Raw genomic sequence first — 20,467 nt, 5'->3', positions numbered from 1 at the left:
ATTAGAAGTTATAGATAATGAATTTCAAGAAAACTTGGTAGAGGTAAGTGACTGTTATTATCCAAGTGTTGAATATCAAGGTGGCTAGACAGTATATGTAGATGATGAGCTAATGATGGGGAAAATCTATCCTTACTAGGAACATGAAACTTTTTTACCAATAAATGTCATTACTACAAATTCTAAACATAGCAAAAAAAAATGCATTTGCTATTAAGAAGTAATTATATTTTGAACAATTGATTCAAATTTTATAGAATATTTATTATCAATTGTACAAGCAATGATAGGAAAGAGCTTGAGATTATATATCTTTTGTTGACTTCTACTTTGTACACAAATTACTTTGAGTTTTTAGTGAAAGTGATGAAAATCTCTATTATATGGTCAAGGGCTTCCTTATTATACGAAAAAGGAAAATTTTATGTTGTCTAGAGAAACTTTAGTAGTACAAAAGGTAGCCCTCTTTTAGTGTGTATATACTATTAGGAAGAATGCAATACAACCAATGTGGTAGGGCAACACATAAATCTCAATGTCCAATCTCTAGTATCAATTTTGGGGTTTTAGTGCTTTGTAGCAATTTGATTTTTTAGTTTGTCTTCAAGGCATGTAACTTATTATCCTTTTTTCTTTTGTTTTTACAACATCCAAAAGAACATAATGATAGGAAAAACCTAAAGATATTAGGAAAAACATTCACTTAAAGTGGTATCACTAACTATAGCATGTTCCTGAAAGGCCCATCATACTAATCTTCGGTTTCATGGTTCCAAAGCCAGAAAATATTAACCTAAAGGCACAGAAAAATATGAAAAAATAAAAGAAAACTCTTCCCACCAAAATAAAAATGAAAAAAATAGAGAACCCAAGAAGCAAATCCTTTTTTTACAACATTAATAAGTACCTTGTTACCCAAGTACAACAAATAGCACTGTGCACTTTCTCTATAAGTTCTTCCTTCTTTTCATGCAAAATTGTTGACAAAGCTTCTCTATCTTTCAATGTTTTGCAAAATCTTTGTTGAACCAATAAGCTAAACCATTTTTTCTATCAAAAGTCTCAAACATTGTAACTATTCCAAGTCTTATAACCTTAGGTCTAACATTAGTTCATTGTGAAATACACAACAAAGAACAATAACAAGAAAAATAAAAATAAAAATAAAAGAATGAAAATAGAAAATACATTAAACACACAATGATTTGTTCAATATAAAGCATACATCTACCAATGTATAAGAAGAAGAACTTCTACTATTGTTCCAAGAAATTACAATCCTCCAACTCTCAAATCTCAAAGTCCTAGTTACACCACAAAAAAAAAAAAAAAAAAAAAACAACAACAACAACAATCTCTTTTGGTTGAAGTTTCTTCATATATTAAGTCTCTTTTAGTCAAAGTTTCTTCCTATATTTTTTCTAATCACATAAGAATATTTCATATAAGAAGCTAATTGCATAAGTACTAGTGTTAAAAGAAAAGCTCGTAATAAGATAGTTCATATATAATAATAGGAAAGTCCTTTATTTTGACTACCTAAACCTTTCCTCTAGAGTTTTTGTCTCTTTCAACTTAACTACTTAAATATTCACTTGCAAATCTTTGTTACCTCACTTTATCATTTGACCATTTTAACATCACAAATACTCTCAAGTTAGAGTGTGATAATTTGGTATCAAAGTAAATGATTTTATGTCCAAATGGAATGTGTGCTCTTGATTAAACGTGTGATTATGAATATTTGAATTGTGATTTTGGATGTGTTTTTAATGATTTAATTGTGTACAATGTATTTGATAATTTAATTACTTGATGGTATTAATGCTTTGGTCCTTAAAGTGCACTTGACACTTGATTGCCCAGGATGTATTGGGTGAGGTGATGTTTTATGTATACTTATGAATTTGATTATTTGACAAGTATTGAATGATTTTGATAATTGCTACAAACCTGGTAACTAAATGCTTGATTGGTGAGTTGCTTTGATACTAATTTATCATACTCCAAAATCTGTCATTATGGACTACTTAGAAAGAGAGAGAAAAGAAAAAAAAAACCTCAAACTTTAGGGTATGACGGAATATGGGATTCAAGGCAAAATTCTATAATTCTTCTAAACAAAAGCAATACAAGAATTAGACCTATCAGATACCCACCCTTTAGGAAGCATCCCATCATGGTTTCAAACACTAGGTTAGCTTTCCCTGATACATTTATAAACTTGCATAGTTTGATATGTCTTGATCTTCACTTTGATAAGTTAACAAACCCCATTAATTAGATCTTAAAGGTGAAAAGCACATCCTATGTAGTAATGAGATGTATTGATCTTTCTAATAACATATTCTCTAGCGGAATTGAGTTTCTCAATTTATCTCACAAGTCTTTCACATGTAAGTACCAACTTCCATAGGGAGATTAGGATATACCAAAGTCTCTAAGGAAGTTGATTTAATTAGAGAAACTAAAGCTATAGACAAACTAGCTCACTAGAGAAATAATATACAATTTTTTTCAAGTTAGGAAATCTAATATAGTTGGATTTGTTGGACAATCTTCTAGTAGGGAAATTCCTAATGATGAACCTCCAAGTGATTTTCTTAAAAGTTTGTACTCTAGATATGAAGATTTGTATGGTAGGCCTATTTCTCATTGTAAGTCTTAGACCTTGAATATCTTTTCAATTGATTTGAAAATATAGTTTAAATTATATTTGATCATATCATTCAATCATAAACATAATAAAGTTCATTTCAAATATTTCACCTTCATCCTCCATGTGTGGGTCGCTAAAACTACACAAAAAATGGCAATGGAGAATTTTTATTTTTTTGTGTAATCAAACAAGTAATACTTAATATAATTCTTACAAACTTAGAGGTCTAAGAAGACCTTTAACCTAACCTAGCTAATTGCTAGTAATTCATTTTGAAACTTAATTCTATGTAATCTCATGTGACCATTGAAGTAATAGTGTTAAAATACACACAATTAAATAAAGAGAGATAACCAATAGAAGAAAATTAAAAGAAATTCATTATTCCTTCTATCACTCTTATTCAACTATTAGACAAACTCACATTTCTAGATATTCATATCTAATTAATAAAGATTCCTAATAATGAAAAATATAGAAAACTTCTAGGAGTCAACTACTTAAATATGTAAATTAAATCAACTACTTTAACTAACAATGTTCTAATTGACTTTTAGAAATCAAGTCAAATATTAAATTCTGGAAATTTTCCAAATTCAAGTTTACTATCCAACATGCCCCTTTCAATTTTTTTTTTCTATTTTTTATTTTTTTATTTTTGTACCTCCAAGTATAGCATCCTTAGCTTTGTAACATCTACAAATTTGAGAGTTTTTATAAAGATATCAATAATTTGATCATGGAAAACAAATTTCAATTCCTTTTTCCTTTTTATAATGCACTCTCTAATAATATGATATCTTAATTGATGTGTTTGCTTCAATAATAAAACTTTAAGTTTTTCTACAATGTAATCATAAATCTACTTTATATCCACATAGATGCTTGTTAGTTTTTTATATGGTAAATTAAACTTCTTCAATGAGAATTAGAATCAAATTACGAATAAAACACATAAAATGATTAAAACAAATTCCACTTCTGTAGTTGAAAGTGTCATAATAGGTTGCTTCTTTGAAGTCCAAGTGAATCCTATAAAAAACAAAAAGTGGATGATACTCTTTCAATCATCTAAGTTTTTGCCCTAATCACTATCAATATATCCAATAAGTTTAAAATTAGAAGGTAGGTCTTGTAAACTATAATTCTTTTGGTGGTCTTTATGTTAGTCACCATTGGTGCTTCATATAATGACTAATAAGTCCAACTCTAAAAAGAGTATATGACTTTGTATAAGCCAAGCAACAAAGTCTTCCAACTCTAAAATAATTTCGTTTTTATTTTTTCAATTACTTTTCTTTATTGTGAAGAATATAGAATCATTAAAAATCGATGAATCTCATGATTTTTACAATATTTTTCAAATTCTTTTTATGTGAATTCACCTGTATTGGATCTTACCTTTTTTATATTATAACTGTTTTCTTTTCCAAGTGTTTTAAATTTCTTAAAAGCACTAAATACTTCATATTTTTAAAAGAAACACAAGTTTTTATACTAATATTATCAATAAAGAGTAAAAAATATTTGTTCATGTTAAAAAAGTTTGGGATGAGTTAAGTTACAAGTTTTTATCAAATTCTCCTTGATGATTTCATTAATGGTGATTATTCTTGAAATATTCTCAAAGGTATCTTCATTTATTATCTGGTAGATAAAAACAATAATTTTCTATCTTTCTTCCTTATATTTTTTAAAAAATAATCTTTTTTAATTTTGGGATGGCGTGGTTTCTTCTTGAAGTTCCATGTAGTTTTTCTCTATAACCTCTTATCCATCTTATAAGCTAAGTAAAACTTTCATCTTGATACTTCAATTTTCATAATTGTTTTTATTGGATTGATGGACTTGAAGCAAATTCATCCCAACTATAATTTTTTTCAATGACTTTAATACCGATTGGTTGGAGTAATGGGTCTAATATACACACACGATCAAATAAAGAGAGATAACTAATAGTGAAAAATTAGGAGAAATTAATTGTATCTTTTATCACTCATTTTCAACTATTATGCAACATCTTGTTCATTGATACTCATACCTAACAAATAGAGATTTTTAATAACTTAATTACTTGAATATAGAAACTAAATCAATAACTAAAACTAAAACTATTCTAATGGACTTTTAAATACCAAATCAAATTCTAATATTTAAAAACTTCCTAAGCTCAATTTACTTTCCAACAATATTTGGTACCCTAACTCTTGCAATCTATTCCTTTGTTTTCCAATGAAAATAATAATTGTGTTTTTTTTATAAGTAAACCAAAATGCATTGAGGAAATAATACAATATGCAAAAACAAATTATCAAGGCTATTAAAAGAACCAATATTAAGTTTTGACTAGAACCTAATATGATTTGACTCATGTTATCATGCCAGAAATGAGTTGAACTGTGTTGATCTTCGAGAAACTTGTTTAGGTTGCCTATATTCAAATTGGCCTAAGCATTCCCTTCCATCCAAAACTTCACTTTTAGCCCAATTCAATTGAGCCCAAGTTTTGGGCTTTCACCAAAGTCATCAATTGTATTTTGAATACTTTAGTTTTGGGACTTCACCTAAGCCACCAATTGTACCATACATGTGAAAAGGGTACCTTGGCTTCCTACATTTTTGACATGGGAAATGCAATTTCAACCTAGATCTTTGGTACAAAAAACAAATAGAGAAGCCAAAATTTAAAATGTATATTAGTGGTACAAAAAATCAAACCACTAGGAAAATGGTCTACCTCAAAACCTAAAATAAGAACCATAAAAAGGGAGATGACCTCTTCACAGGTTGACTTGACTAACCAACCTGCACCTAAAAAGACAAGTTCAATTATTGTTGTCCTCATGTGTCCAAAAGTCAACAAAGCATGTAACAGCCCATAGAAAAACTTACCCCTTCGCAAGATTAACCTACATCTACATGGGAAGAATGCCTATAAAAGATACCATAGGCAACAAAGAGAATGAGGGTCCTCTCTCTTGGAAAAACTCACTTTGTATTTAAAAAAGAAAAAAAGAAGAATTTTTTGTTATTCATGAAAATCTTTAAGCATCTTCATATATAAATATTTATGATTTAACTATAGTAAATATCAAAATAATATAAATAAATAAAAACTAATCATTTTAATATAATAAAATATAAAGCTATTGAAATCCAAACAAATTTAAATAATAAAAACTTATTTTATGTTAATAATTAAAAGTTACATATTAATAAAATTAAAATTACTAATAATAAAATAAATCTTTGTGTTATCTTTATAATAATTTAAAGAGTTATCAATATTAATGATGATAAAATGATAAAATGTGTTTAAATTTTTAATTATTTATAAATTTTATAATTATTTTTTATTTTAATAATATATCAAATATATATTTATAATGTCATCGATTTGATCACGGTTTAACTATCAGTCAATCGTGAACTAACTTTTCTGATTTTCGAGCTAATTGTGAAAATATTGAAAGAATTGTTTAATACACTTTACCCCTTCAACTTATCGTGTGTTTTGCACATTGCTCTCTTAGGTTTAAAATTGAACAAATTGCCTTTTAAGCTTCTTAAAAGCCAACACTAGGCCTTTTTTATTGGACGATGTTAGTTTGATTAGACAAAAATGTTATGTATTGTGCATATGACTTAATAAACGACAATAAAATTGTGATTTGAAATATCCAAAGTCCTAAAACATTTCTTTCTTCATCTTTGTTTTTCTTGCTCAAATAGCCCTAAATCCCCAAGCCTGAAAATTCGATTTTAGTTTTCTACACATCATATCATCTAGATTTTCTCAATTGGATTCTCTCTTTAATTTTGTTAATTGCCAATCCTGAATATGTGCTCAACAACTACAAATAAAAAATAAATACACAAAATGAGCTTTGGTTGCATAGAAAAAATAGCAGAGTGACAGTGCTCATAATATTTTTTTTTCTCTCTTTTTCATTTCTTTCCCAGCACTAGATGGAATTAAAAAAACACTCAATTTAGGAAAAAAAATGCTTCTTTCCAAGACATTTTTTTTTTTTAATCTCTCCTACATTCTCGAGAACCAAACATAGGGGAAAACTTCCTACATAGGAAGCACATCTACGATTATTTGTAAACTAAAGTCTAACCTACACATCAAAATTCATCTTCCCCCATAATATATATATATATATATAAATCAAAGTAACAAAACTTCAATTCAAATCAAAACTACGCTTTTTCATTTTCGCAATCCATCTCCAAATCAAAACTTCAATCAGAAACCTTCCTTCTAGTGCTTCATTTTTTGTGAGGAGAGCGATCGAGGTTAGGGTTAGGGTCTTGGTGGCATTCCATAGAGGGAAAAAATTAGGTTTCCAAGAGGGTGATGATCTTTGATAGAATTTTGAGGACTGAGAATTGCAACTATCATTAATGAAAGAGAGAATGCAACAGAGGAAAATCGGATGATGTGATAATAGAAAATTGAAACTACGAAGATTTTGCAATAATTGGATTTTTGGGTTGGGGGAAGGAAGAAGAACGAAGATGAGAGGTTTTAAGGCTTTGGATATTTTAAATGATATTCTTACCCTTGCTCATTAAGTGCACATGACATTTCCATCCAATTAAACTAGCAACATCCAACAAAAAATGCATGTGCTGGTCTTTGAAAAGTTTAGAGGGCAATTTCTTCGATTTTAAACTTAAAAGGGTAATATGTAAAACTCTATATAGGTTTGGGTGCATTTACTCCGGAAAGAAATATGCATTAATGAGCAACAAATTTTCCAGCACCGATCAGCTGAAGCAGTTGAATGAAAAAAGGCCATACTAATTTCTTTGACGTTTGAAGGTAGATTTAAATTTGAAAAGACAAAAGGGTAGTAATACGAGTGTACGGGGCAAGGCCATATTAATTTCTTTGACGTTTGAAGGTAGATTTGAATTTGAAAAGACAAAAGGTTAGTACGAGTGTACCGGGCATGCAGCTGAAGCCGGTGGAGGGATAGAAAACAACTTTCAATTGCCATAAAGTGATAGACTTATTATTGTAGGACTTAAATTAAGACATATAAAGTTGAAGTCGGGGGATAATAGAAAACAACGTCCGATATTCCATGTCTCATTACTACAGGCTTCAAAAAAATGGCATGCAATTACATAACAAGAAAAGAGCGGATATAACTAAGACAATAAATATAGCATACCCCTATTAATTTAATTGTAATATTCTGTTCCTTCAGAAACAAGAATCACCAGGGCCTCGGTTTTATCTGGCTTTCGATGCTCTTTTGGAAGTCTTTACTTCCTATACTTATGTCCCTTGACACCCTCACCTTTTTGCGCTTCCATTTTTTGTCTTTCTGTTATTATCTCCCTATATATAGTCCAACAGGAAGGCACCAAATCACAATAGCTTCTCTCCCACTTGAGGTCTTCCTCTCCCTCAAAAGATTGAGCCACTTGGTTGGGTTTAATCTGATTCCCCATGGCTGTAACTACCTTTCCAACTGTGGACCAGTGTCAATCCATTGGCCGAGAAAAGCACACTGTGGTTGCGGACATGGATGGAACCTTGCTTATTGGCAGGAGCTCCTTTCCTTACTTTGCTTTGGTGGCTTTTGAGGGGGGAGGTGTTCTAAGGCTGCTCTTCCTGCTCTTGGCTTCACCACTCGCTGGACTTCTTTACTATTTTGTGTCGGAGTCTGCAGGAATCCAGATTCTCATCTTTGTAACCTTCGCTGGGATGAAGGTGTCAGACATTGAGTCAGTTGCACGTGCTGTGCTGCCCAAATTTTATTTGAGCGATCTCCATCCCGAGTCATGGCGGGTGTTCTCATCATGTGGAAAGCGTTGTGTTCTTACCGCAAACCCCAGGATAATGGTTGAGGCATTTCTGAAAGATTTTTTGGGAGCTGATTTAGTTTTGGGGACTGAGATAGCCACTTATAAGGGTAGGGCAACTGGGTTTGTTTGTGATCCAGGTGTACTTGTGGGCAAGAACAAGGCATATGCTCTCAACAAGACTTTTGGAGAGACCCAGCCTGAGATTGGGCTGGGTGATCGTCACACTGATTTTCCCTTCATGGCTTCATGCAAGGTTTGCAACATTAATAATTCCTATTTCCACTGGCAACAAAATAGTACGGTTACATACCATATAATGTCAAATTCTACTATATTAAGTTACTATCGAATTTATAGTCATTTATCATATTAAACCTAACCTCCTAGTACGTAAATAAAGTTCAATAAGACCTAAAACTGCAACTCACTATATCTTCTCAAGATTCATGATCATGGACTGCACTTGCATGCTCTAAGTTTGCGCTACAAGTTTTGACATGACTATAGTTGTACTTGATACGAATTCAAAGTTTTAATTTACATCGATCATATATGACAAACTGTAAGATCACTACGAGGAGCTCCAAATTATTAGAAAGAAGGCTTTGTTGAAATGAACTATACATTGAAAATACAGTTAGCGGGACAAAAATTTTGTGACTTGCTAACAAACAACATTGAAAACGCAGGAGGGCTATATTGTGGCAGCCAAACCAGAGGTTAAGGCGGTAACAAGTGACAAGCTTCCCAAGCCCATCATCTTCCACGACAGCCGCCTCGTCCAAAAGCCAACTCCTCTCACGGCACTCCTCACCCTTCTCTGGATCCCCATAGGCTTCGCACTCGCATGCTTGCGAATCGCCGCTGGCTCACTCCTCCCCATGCGCATTGTCTACCACGCTTTCTGGGCACTGGGTGTCCGAGTCTCCGTCAAGGGTTCCCCACCTCCTGTTGCCAAAAAGTCAATAGGCCAGTCAGGCGTGCTATTCATCTGCTCCCACCGAACCCTCCTTGACCCAATATTCCTCTCCGCAGCGCTCGGCCGTCCCATTCCTGCAGTCACGTACTCCGTCTCCCGCCTCTCCGAGTTCATCTCCCCTATCAAAACCATTCGCCTAAGCCGAGATCGAGTCAAAGACGCAGCCATGATAAAGAAACTGCTTGAAGAAGGTGACCTAGCTATTTGCCCCGAAGGAACCACTTGCCGTGAGCCTTTCCTTCTCAGGTTCTCAGCATTGTTTGCTGAACTGACTGACCAGCTTGTTCCAGTGGCTATGATGAACCGCATGAGCATGTTCCATGGAACAACAGCAAGAGGGTGGAAAGGGATGGACCCATTTTTCTTCTTCATGAATCCAAGCCCAGCGTATGAGGTAACGTTCTTGAACAAGCTGCCCCTGGAACTTACTTGCAGTTCGGGGAAATCTAGCCATGAGGTGGCCAACTACATGCAGAGGGTGATTGCTGCCACTCTTTCCTATGAATGCACTAGCTTTACCAGGAAAGATAAGTACCGAGCACTCGCTGGAAATGATGGGACCGTGCCCAAAAAACCTCTGCTATATCCCGACAAAGTCATGGGATGCTGATTGCCTAATGCTCTCTCTTAGTTTGATCCTTTTCAAAAATAAATAAATAAGTAAAACAAAACAAAACAAAAACCTACAAAATATATAGCTTTACCTCAAAAGGTTTTAATTAATGGGGCACTCTTGCCTTGATGAAAAAGTCACCTTGTCCTTACCAAAGTTGTGTTTATTGATTGAAAATAATTTCTAGATTGTAATGCTATGATTGTTAATTTGATCGAGCATTACTGGTTTGAGAGATAAAATATTAAACAAATGACCAAACTTATCTAGAAATATGATGAATGGTTCAAATCCAATCCAACGAGCATTGAAATTACAAATTCATTTGGACACATTCGTGTGTGTGTGTATATATATATATAGGATGGAATATTTACAGAATCGTTATGAATATGATCAAACCTTATTCTATGGTATTTACACGAGATTCCTCGTGTCTAATGTGGAGGCAATTAAAAAATTTGCATACCTAGAGATATAAACTACAAAAAGTCGGTCAATTCAACTTTATCATACCAATTTTTTATGAATACTTAATTTTTATTAACAATGTTACTTCAACAAACAACTTCCTTAGACATTGATTTTTTTATATTAAAGTTAACCATTTTAAAATTAATTTTATTTAATTTTTATTACTAGTTGACTATGAGATGAGACTCGTCAAACATCTATGTGATAGAAACCTTAGGTAGGTTTTAGGAGACGAAAAGGGTTGGATTAGCAAGAACCTAACCTAAGTTGCATTTCATCAATAAAAGGGTATGTCGCTTCTAGTCGAAATCAAAAGTGTATGGTCAGCTAACTTTGTTGAATGCACCCTTATTGACTCACTTGACTAGCTTCCTTCGTCTTTTCTTGCCTAGGGAACACTCGGTTAGTATTTTGTAGAGATAGTCAAAAGTAATAAAAAAGTGATCAAGCGTGGGCACTCAAAACATTGTGTAGTTTAGAAAGAATTCATCCTAGAGCTCTCCATCTGACTACTCCCATAAAATGATCAAGATAAAATTGTCTTTCGCCTAACTCTTGCAACAATTTAAGAGGTTGATGACAAATTAGAGTTAGTGGTTGTGAGCTAATAACAAGAACTTATCCCATCAATTCAACTTTATCATATAGATGAACAAAATCCCTAATAAGGTAAGATCTAGTTTATATAGCTAGTTTATAACACTATACCCTATTAAAAATTTTGAATCTAGTAAAGATGAGCGTGCACTATAAACATTTTAGAGTAATGGAGGAATCGTCTCACCAGTGAAGGAAGAGAAAATCTAAAATCAACATTAAATTGCTCTTTGACGAAGTACATGGTTTTAACTAGAGAGCCAGCTATGGATAGAGCTTCAAAAGGGTCCTATGGGAAGCAAACACCCACTGTGTTTCATATCGCAAATTTGATATCAAAGTCATCTAAAGAGAGATTGTTTGTCGAACAAGCAGCATAACTCTTGCCTAACCAAGAATCATTATCACAAGAGGTCATGTTGTCACACCCCAAATTCTAAAAGTATGGTTGAATTATAATATTAAAAAGTTAAATCATGATTTTAGAATTAAAAATGTGAATTAATGAATAATGATATAATATTTATAATATAATATGCTAATAATTTATTTTTTTAATTTAGAAATTCTAGTTATATTATACAAGTAACAAAGTTTTTTTTTCAAAAACTTAGTTATTTACCATTGCATTTTTTAATAAAAATAATATTAAACTTTATTTTAATTTAAGATTTCTTTTTGTTAAAAAATATAGATAACATGGTTCAATGGATGGAGAGTTTTTAGGTATTATCATGTATGTTATCTTAACGGTGCAGAAATTTCACTAAGTATGGAAAATAGGTCACTTTAAAAAAATTAAAATAAAAAGTTGTGGATTTTTTTTTTTTTCACATTAGTGATATTGAAAATAATGTTTTGGTATTTTATCTTTGATAATTTTACTTAAGCAAACTTTTTTCAAAGAAAATTCTTTAAAAACTATCAATTTATAATTGAAATTGAAAAATCAGATTTTGATTTACTCAAAATTAGCTTCTTAAGTATTTTATTGAATTTAACTAATTTTATTGAATTTAACTAAGGGTATTATGTTATTTACATTATAAACTTAAAGTAAATGGAGATATAAATGATAAAATAATAAATGAGGACATTTAATTAAATATAATGTTGAGAGTATAACTGTGTTGAGGTGTTGGGGTAAAAGTGGTTGAACTTAAGTAACTAAGCTAATAGGTATACAAGTTGAGAGGTGTGCCACTAAGTTGCATACCACTTAAGTTGTGTACATTATGCTTAAAAGAATCTTATGCTCCTTAGGAAGAATGGCATACCTTTACTAGCACAACTCAACTTGATACACCCAATACCTCTGCCAAACCCTAAAACTTCCCTATTTTTTCATAATTTCTTTATTTTTTTCTATACTTAGAACTTCAAAAAATTAACTTCAAACTTTTATTGAATAATTTTAAACTTTAAAAACTTATTTACAACTAAAGATCTAGATTTCCATAATCAAAATCAAATTTATATATCTCCAAAATGATGAACCTTCACCTAGCTCCTATAAAGAGTAATTACTTTTATGAAGTTATGATTACAACCCTTTATTCCTTTCATTTACAACAACCTAATACCAAAGGACACTTAAAATACATAAAGAAACCACACTTAACACAACCAACAAAAGTCTTCAAGTTTTGCATAACTATTCAAGTGTTCTTCATTTCCTATACACCTCCAACTTAATCAAGAAAATCAATTTTTTTTTAAAATAAAGTGTGTCATAGCTCAATGAATAAGAGTTTATTTATAATTAAAATATTTATAAAATATGTATTCAATACTCTTTAATAGCACTACATCAGAATTCATTCAAAGATGTGAATTTTCACCAAAATATAAATATATTTCCTCCAAATCATTTTCAACTTACTATATATTTTCCTTGAGACTTTCATATACCTTTCTAACTAGCATTCCTTTGTCCACAACTGTAAATACCTTATATTTCACAGACTTTCACTTAGGAACACATGTTTAGATCTCTTGAGGATGTTTTTAGTCTTTCATCCTAGGGTGCTTTACCATTCTTCCTTTAAGAACTCTCACCTATGGACCATTCCCACTATGATTTCTTATGAGGTTGCTCCTCATGGTGCCTTAAATATGAGTTTCTAGTGACTTCAACACTCCATGTTGCTTATGCTGCAAACTCTAGTTAATCTCAACAAATAGAGTATATCGCAACAAAAAGAAAATATCAGCCATGAGCTAACACTTCCTAGCAATTCAATAATATCAATCTTATTCAATCATAACATTAGATCAAAATTTTCTCATGAATAAGTAATTTCAACATATCAACTGTTTTTACAATTCGTATATAATTCAAGATTATTATTTAATAGTTTTAATTCATAGAATCATCATAAAATAAAGTTTTCAAAAAATAGGTACTTTTCTACCTATTCAATAACTTATTAATCTTTAACTTCCAAATTTTCCCTTGACTTCCCTTTATCTGTGATTCTAGTTTTCAAAGAAAATTTTTTGTTGTACTTTTTTCTTACACATTTAAGTTTACATATTAAAAGTATAAGTTGAAACTAGTAGTTGGTTGACTCTATTAAGCTACTACTAAATGTCTAATTCTAAACCACTCTAAGTGTTCTACTAATCACAAGATTATAGCACCCATTCTAACTCCTTTTTAGATAAATATTGAGATAACAAATGGCTTCTATTGTAATTACGTAAAATAGAAAAAGTTAGCTGAATTTTCAACAACACAAAATTCAACAAGCAGTCGACTAAGTTACCAACTTGGTGTTGCAAAAAAAATTCCACTATTGTTAACCATCATTAAACTACTTTTCAACTAGTTTAGTATGTTAATTATCCAATTAATCATGTTTCTTAATTTAGTAACTAATCAATTCACTAATTAGGTTATTAATCTTCATCAATAGACTAAGAAAACCAATATTAGACTTTAAGTAACATTTAGGTCATTACACATGCCCTTGCTCATGGAAGATCCGCTCCCCTTCTCCATTTAGCCTGAGAACCCAAAACTCTAGAATATTACAAATCAAGTTATCAGATTCATCACCTCTATCACAGTTGGAGTCCCTACCCAAATGGTAATAAGTTGGCAAATCCGCCAAGCGTTATGCTTAAGGTTGTGAGTAGGTCATCTTGTGTCACATCGGTCTTTTTGCTTAAGTTAGACACACTATGAGGCCAAAAGTTCATTGAGGTATATTAATGACCCCAAGTCAAAAACTACCCTAGGTTATAAGTCTAAGGACTTAGTGATAGCACCTATAGTGCCTAAAGGGAACCCCAACCCTAGGATAGATAAAAGTTCATGATCAATAGCGAAAAAATAAATAAATAAAGTCACTACCACTAGGGCACCTACCAATGCCACAAGACCATGTGACAACCATCACTATCGATATTACTTGGAGAAGAGAAATAGCCTTAAAAAGAGAGGGAAAATAGAAAGAAAGATCATACAAAAATAAAAAAGAAGTAGTGACCTTAATAAAGTGAGTTGAACTCCTAGAAAGGGGTCTTGGTTATGTCTTTAATGGAAAGCAAGAACTCATTAATATTGTGGATGCAATAGAATTGGTAGGAAAGATAGAAAATGTGAAAAAAAAAGGTCAAATACCGAACTAAATAGTTACCTTAGGAAAATAAAAAGCATCATCATTGTTCCTATCGGAAGTGACTAAATAAACATTAAGTGTGTTTTTCAAGAAAATATCCGATAGTATCTCCCCATGATGCCATTTGACCTACACCCATACTCCATTTAAAATTTGAAAGGCCTTAAAGGTAGGTTTTTCCCACTCCCCTAGGCTCGGGACAAATTAAAATATAAAAGTTGTTAAGGGTGCTCCAAACTTCTACAATTGCCCCAAGTAATGAATGGATGGGCTAAGCATCTTATTCAAGCAAATGTTCCCCAAAATGTAAGTTTGAAAAACAACAACCTATAATGAGACTAACAATTCCATGTTATCTCAAGTGATAACTATTCTCTTGTAATGTGTTGTCGCATAGAGTGTCCATTCCTTATAGATCCACCTTGTTGGATTTTGTGGAGCCTAGTTTTGTTTGATCTGATTTGACGACCCAACCCTAATAATATTGCATGGCTTTTTAATGGGAGATTTACTGAGGCCTGTTGGGCCCATTTAGCCCATTGTGGAACCACCTTTTGTAATTTGGGTTTTTTTAGTGTGGTGTGGTTGTCGTGTTATATATAGAGAGAAAATATTGTAGCCGTTGGGGTTGTACTCTATATTCTTCCCTGATAATAGTGATATCCCTGCAACTCCGTGGACGTAGGCAAATTGTCGAACCACGTAAATATTGTCTTGTGCATATGATTGTTTTTCTTTAGCGTGTGTTTTTCTCTATTTTTGTTTCTCACAGGTTGGGAATTCGGTTTAATTCCCCACAACTAGTATCAGAGCCTAGGGTTAGGTTTTAGTGGAAGCAATGGCAGAGGAAGCAGGAAAGGCGTATGGAATAAAAAAGTTTGATGGCACAGACTTTGCGTATTGGAGGATGCAGATTGAATATTATCTATATGGGAGGAAATTGTATCTGCCTCTTTTAGGGACAAAACCTGAAAGTATGAAGGCTGAGGAATGGGCGCTTCTTGATAGACAGGTTCTATGAGTTATTAGGTTAACTCTGTCTAGGTCTGTTGCACACAATGTTGTAAAGGAGAAGACCACAGCAGATCTGATGAAGGCTTTGTCTAGTATGTATGAAAAGCCGTCCACAAACAATAAGGTGCATCTGATGAAGAAATTATTCAATTTAAAGATGGCAAAGAATGCATCAGTAACACAACATTTGAATGAATTTAATACAATCACAAATCAATTATCGTCTGTAGAAATTGATTTTGATGATGAGATTCGTGCTCTGATCGTCTTGGCTTCTTTGCCAAACAGTTGGGAGGCAATGAGGATGGCAGTAAGCAATTCTACGGGAAAGGAAAAGCTCAAGTACAATGATATACAAGATTTAATTCTGGTTGAGGAGATTCGCCAAAGAGATGCAGGCGAAACCTCAGGATCTGGTTCTACCCTAAACCTTGAGACAAAAGGCAAAGGTAATGACAGAAATTCAAACCAGGGTAGATCAAAATCCAAAAATTCTAATTGGAACATAAGCAAATCTAGATCAAGCCAACAAGTACAATGCTAGAACTGTGGGAAAACAGGTCACTTTAAAAGACAATGCAAAAGCCCTAAGAAGAATAATGAAGATGATTCTACTAATGTTGTAATAGAAGAGGTACAAGATGCATTACTTCTTGCAGTAGACAGTCCACTTAATGATTGGGTTTTGGATTCAGGAGTTTCGTTTCATACCACTCCACACCGAGAAATCATACAAAATTATGTTGCAGATGATTTTGGTAAGGTGTATTTGGATGATGGTTCAGCCTTGGATGTTGTGGGTCTGGGAGACGTCCGGATATCGTTGCCCAATGGGTCTATTTGGTTACTGGAGAAGGTTCGACATATTCCTGACCTAAAGAGGAATTTGATTTTTGTTAGACAACTTGATGATGAAAGACATGCAATACTATTTGTTGGTGGTACTTGGAAGGTTACAAATGGAGCTAGGGTATTGGCTCGTGGAAAGAAGACTGGTACTCTGTATATGACCTCATGTCCAAGAGACACAATTGCAGTTGCTGATGCAAGTACTGATACAAGCCTATGGCACCGTAGACTTGGTCACATGAGTGAGAAAGGGATGAAGATGTTATTGTCAAAAAGAAAACTACCAGAATTGAAGTCCATTGATTTTGACATGTGTGAAAGTTGCATCTTAGGAAAGCAAAAAAATGTGAGCTTTTTGAAAACTGGCAGGACACCAAAGGCTGAAAAATTGGAACTAGTACACACTGATTTGTGGGGGCCTTCTCCGGTTGCATCCCTTGGTGGTTCAAGGTACTACATCACTTTTATTGATGACTCAAGTAGAAAGGTATGAGTTTATTTTCTGAAAAATAAATCTGATGTATTTGAAACTTTTAAAAAATGGAAGGTCATGGTTGAGATAGAAACAGGTTTGAAAGTAAAATGTTTGAGGTTAGATAATGGAGGAGAGTACATAGATAGAGGGTTCAGTGAGTATTGTGTTGTACAGGGAATTAGGATGGAGAAGACCATTTCTAGGACACCACAGCAGAATGGTGTGGCTGAGCGCATGAACAGAACTCTCAATGAGCGTGCTAGAAGTATGAGGTTGCATGCTGGACTACCAAAAACTTTTTGGGCTGATGCTGTTAGCACTGCAGCTTACCTGATAAACCGAGGACCATCAGTTCCCATGGAGTTTAGACTTCCTGAGGAGGTTTGGAGCGGTAAAGAGGTGAAGTTTTCACATTTAAAAGTTTTTTTGTTGTGTTTCTTATGTTCATATTGATTCTGATGCTCATAGTAAACTTGATGCAAAGTCAAAAATATGTTTTTTCATTGGCTATGGTGATGAGAAATTTGGCTATAGGTTTTGGGATAAACAAAACAGGAAAATCATCAAAAGTAGAAATGTAATATTTAATGAACATGTTATGTACAAGGACAGGTCAACTGTAGTGTCAGATGTTACAGAGATAGATCAAAAGAAATCTGAGTTTGTCAACTTAGATGAATTGACTGAAAGTACTGTCCAAAAAGGGGGTGAAGAAGATAAGGAGAATATAAATTCACAGGTAGATCTGAGTACACCTGTAGCTGAAGTTCGCAGATCTTCTAGGAACATTAGACCTCTGCAGTGTTATTCACCTATTTTAAATTATCTCCTGTTGATTGATGGTGGTGAGCCAGAGTGTTATGATGAAGCCTTGCAAGATGAGAATTCAAGCAAGTAGGAGTTGGTCATGAAGGATGAGATAGATTCCTTGTTAGGGAATCAAACATGGGAACTGACTGAATTGCCAATAGGAAAGAAGGCTTTGCACAACAAATGGGTATACAAAATAAAGAATAAGCATGATGGTAGCAAACATTACAAGGCCAGATTAGTTGTTAAAGGGTTCCAGTAGAAGGAGGGCATTGACTACATAGAGATATTTTCTCCAGTTGTGAAGATGTCAACAATCAAACTTGTACTGGGAATGGTGGCTGCAGAAAACTTACATCTTGAGCAATTAGATGTGAAGACAGCATTCCTTCATGGTGACTTGGAGGAAGACCTTTACATGATTCAGCCAGAAAGGTTCATTGTTCAGGGACAAGAGAATCTAGTATGCAAATTGAGAAATAGCTTGTATGGCCTTAAACAAGCTCCTAGACAGTGGTACAAGAAGTTTGACAGTTTTATGCATAGAATTGGGTTCAAGAGATGTGAAGCTTATCACTGTTGCTATGTTAAGTTTTTTGACAATTCTTACATCATATTATTGTTGTATGTGGGTGATATGCTTATTGTAGGGTTTGGCATTGAGGAGATTAATAATCTGAAGAAGCAATTGTCCAAACAATTTGCAATGAAGGATTTGGAAGCTGGAAAGGAGATGATTTGACTACATGGTTTCTTAGATGAATTGGGTAAGAAGCAGAAGATGGGCATTCTACACAGTGACAGTCAGAGTGCAATTTTTCTTGCCAAAAATTCGATTTTTCATTCAAAATCGAAACATATACAAACAAAATACCACTTTATCCGTTATCTTGTTGAAGATAAACTGGTAATACTTGAGAAGATTTGTGGATCTAAGAACCTGGCAGACATGTTGACTAAGGGTGTCACTATTGAGAAGTTGAAGCTGTGCGCAGCTTCAATTGGTCTTCTAGCTTGAGGACAGGAGGATGAGTTGCAGGGATGAGGGTTTGTTTCTTGGAAGATAGCGGTTTGATGTTGGTGATTGGACTAGTCTCCAAGTGGGAGATTTGTTGGGCTTTGTGGAACCTAGTTTTGTTTGATCCGATTTGACGACTTGACCCGAATAATATTGCATGACTTTTTAATGGGAGATTTATTGAGGCCTGTTGGGCCCATTTAGTCCATTGTGGAACCACCTTTTGTAATTAGGGTTTTTTAGTATGGTATGGTTGTCGTGTTATATATAGAGAGAAAATATTGTAGCCGCTGGGGTTGTACTCTGTATTCTTCCCTGATAATAGTGATATCCCTGCAACTCTGTGGACGTAGGCAAATTGCCGAACCACATAAATATTGTTTTGTGCATGTGATTGTTTTTCTTTGGCGTGTGTTTTTCTCTATTTTTGTTTCTCACGGGTTAGGAATTTGGTTTAATTCCCTACACACCCCTTATAGAGAATGTTAGCCATCTCTTTCTCCTTGTCATACTCCCTAATTAAAAAAGAGTAAGTGGTCCATGTTAAACCCATACAAGTAGCTAAAGCAACTTATAGTTGAAAGCTAAGTATCGAGTGATGTCAAATGTTAGGTTGTCGTTGGTGCCTACTATATATGCAGCATGTAACAAAGGCAAGGGATGTTTTTCCTTTTTAGGAATTCTTAAGAAAATTAAAGGAAATGATTGACTTAACCATTAGAAAGGACATCTCAGGAGCTTCTTACTTCTTCCTTCTTTTAATAAGTGCCACCCAAAGTCCACATAGTAGTCACAAAATGGATTTTTTGGTGGCTCTCCTTGAAAACCTATTCTAACACACCCATAAAGATAATCAATCACATGGAATGATTTTTAAACCATCTCATGTTCCAACAAACAAGTGTTACCAAATCAATATGTGGTAAGTTAGAACCTAAGAAAAAAAATCTATAAAAAAAAAAAAACCAATGAGAAAAAGCTTCGAGAAAAATAGAAGAAATAGAGATTAAGCAAAACGAACAACTAAAAAGTGTAGTTCACCTAGTTAGCTTTGAGAAACATAAGCAAAATCATGCAAATTTTGGCATAATCCTAAGGTCAACTAAGTATAACATGGTATTCACATTACCAACCATGTTATGGAAGAAAGAGTTAGCATGGTGGACAAGTCTAATATATTAGTACAATCATGCAGGGAAATGAAGAAGATGGTGGAAAGCCATAATGCTATGTATTTGAAAAGCTAACAAAAAAATATTGATTGAGAACCAAAAGCCACTACACATCACAACATACCTAAAAGGATAGTCAGTGAGTAGGGTGTTGATCAACAATGGACTTGTAATCAATTTCTTTGTCTTTATCTACATTAGAGAAGCTATAAAAAGGGGGTAAGTCCTTATTCCAACCTATTTTATGTTGAAAAAATTGTGGATGCAAGGTTTAGACATTGATAATGATTCCACTTAACCCCACTATTGGAAGACAAACTTTTACCATATATGGCATTTTTGTTGTGGACAATAG

General features: G+C 33.2%; 1 protein-coding gene across 1 annotated transcript; it reads left to right on the top strand.

The window, feature by feature from the left end:
• The first annotated feature begins 1,262 nt into the window (after positions 1-1,262).
• Positions 1,263-10,074, top strand: LOC100243321 (glycerol-3-phosphate acyltransferase RAM2). Its single transcript, XM_002268477.3, has 3 exons — positions 1,263-1,281; positions 8,122-8,738; positions 9,175-10,074. Exons 2-3 carry the CDS (start codon positions 8,127-8,129, stop codon positions 10,072-10,074), a joined length of 1,512 nt encoding a protein of 503 aa, XP_002268513.1. The 5' UTR covers positions 1,263-1,281; positions 8,122-8,126.
• Positions 10,075-20,467: the final 10,393 nt, after the last annotated feature.

The sequence above is a fragment of the Vitis vinifera genome, chromosome 1 (assembly GCF_030704535.1).
Source record: "Vitis vinifera cultivar Pinot Noir 40024 chromosome 1, ASM3070453v1".
NCBI classification, from domain to species: domain Eukaryota; kingdom Viridiplantae; phylum Streptophyta; class Magnoliopsida; order Vitales; family Vitaceae; genus Vitis; species Vitis vinifera.
This window is presented reverse-complemented; position numbering and strand designations above follow the sequence as displayed.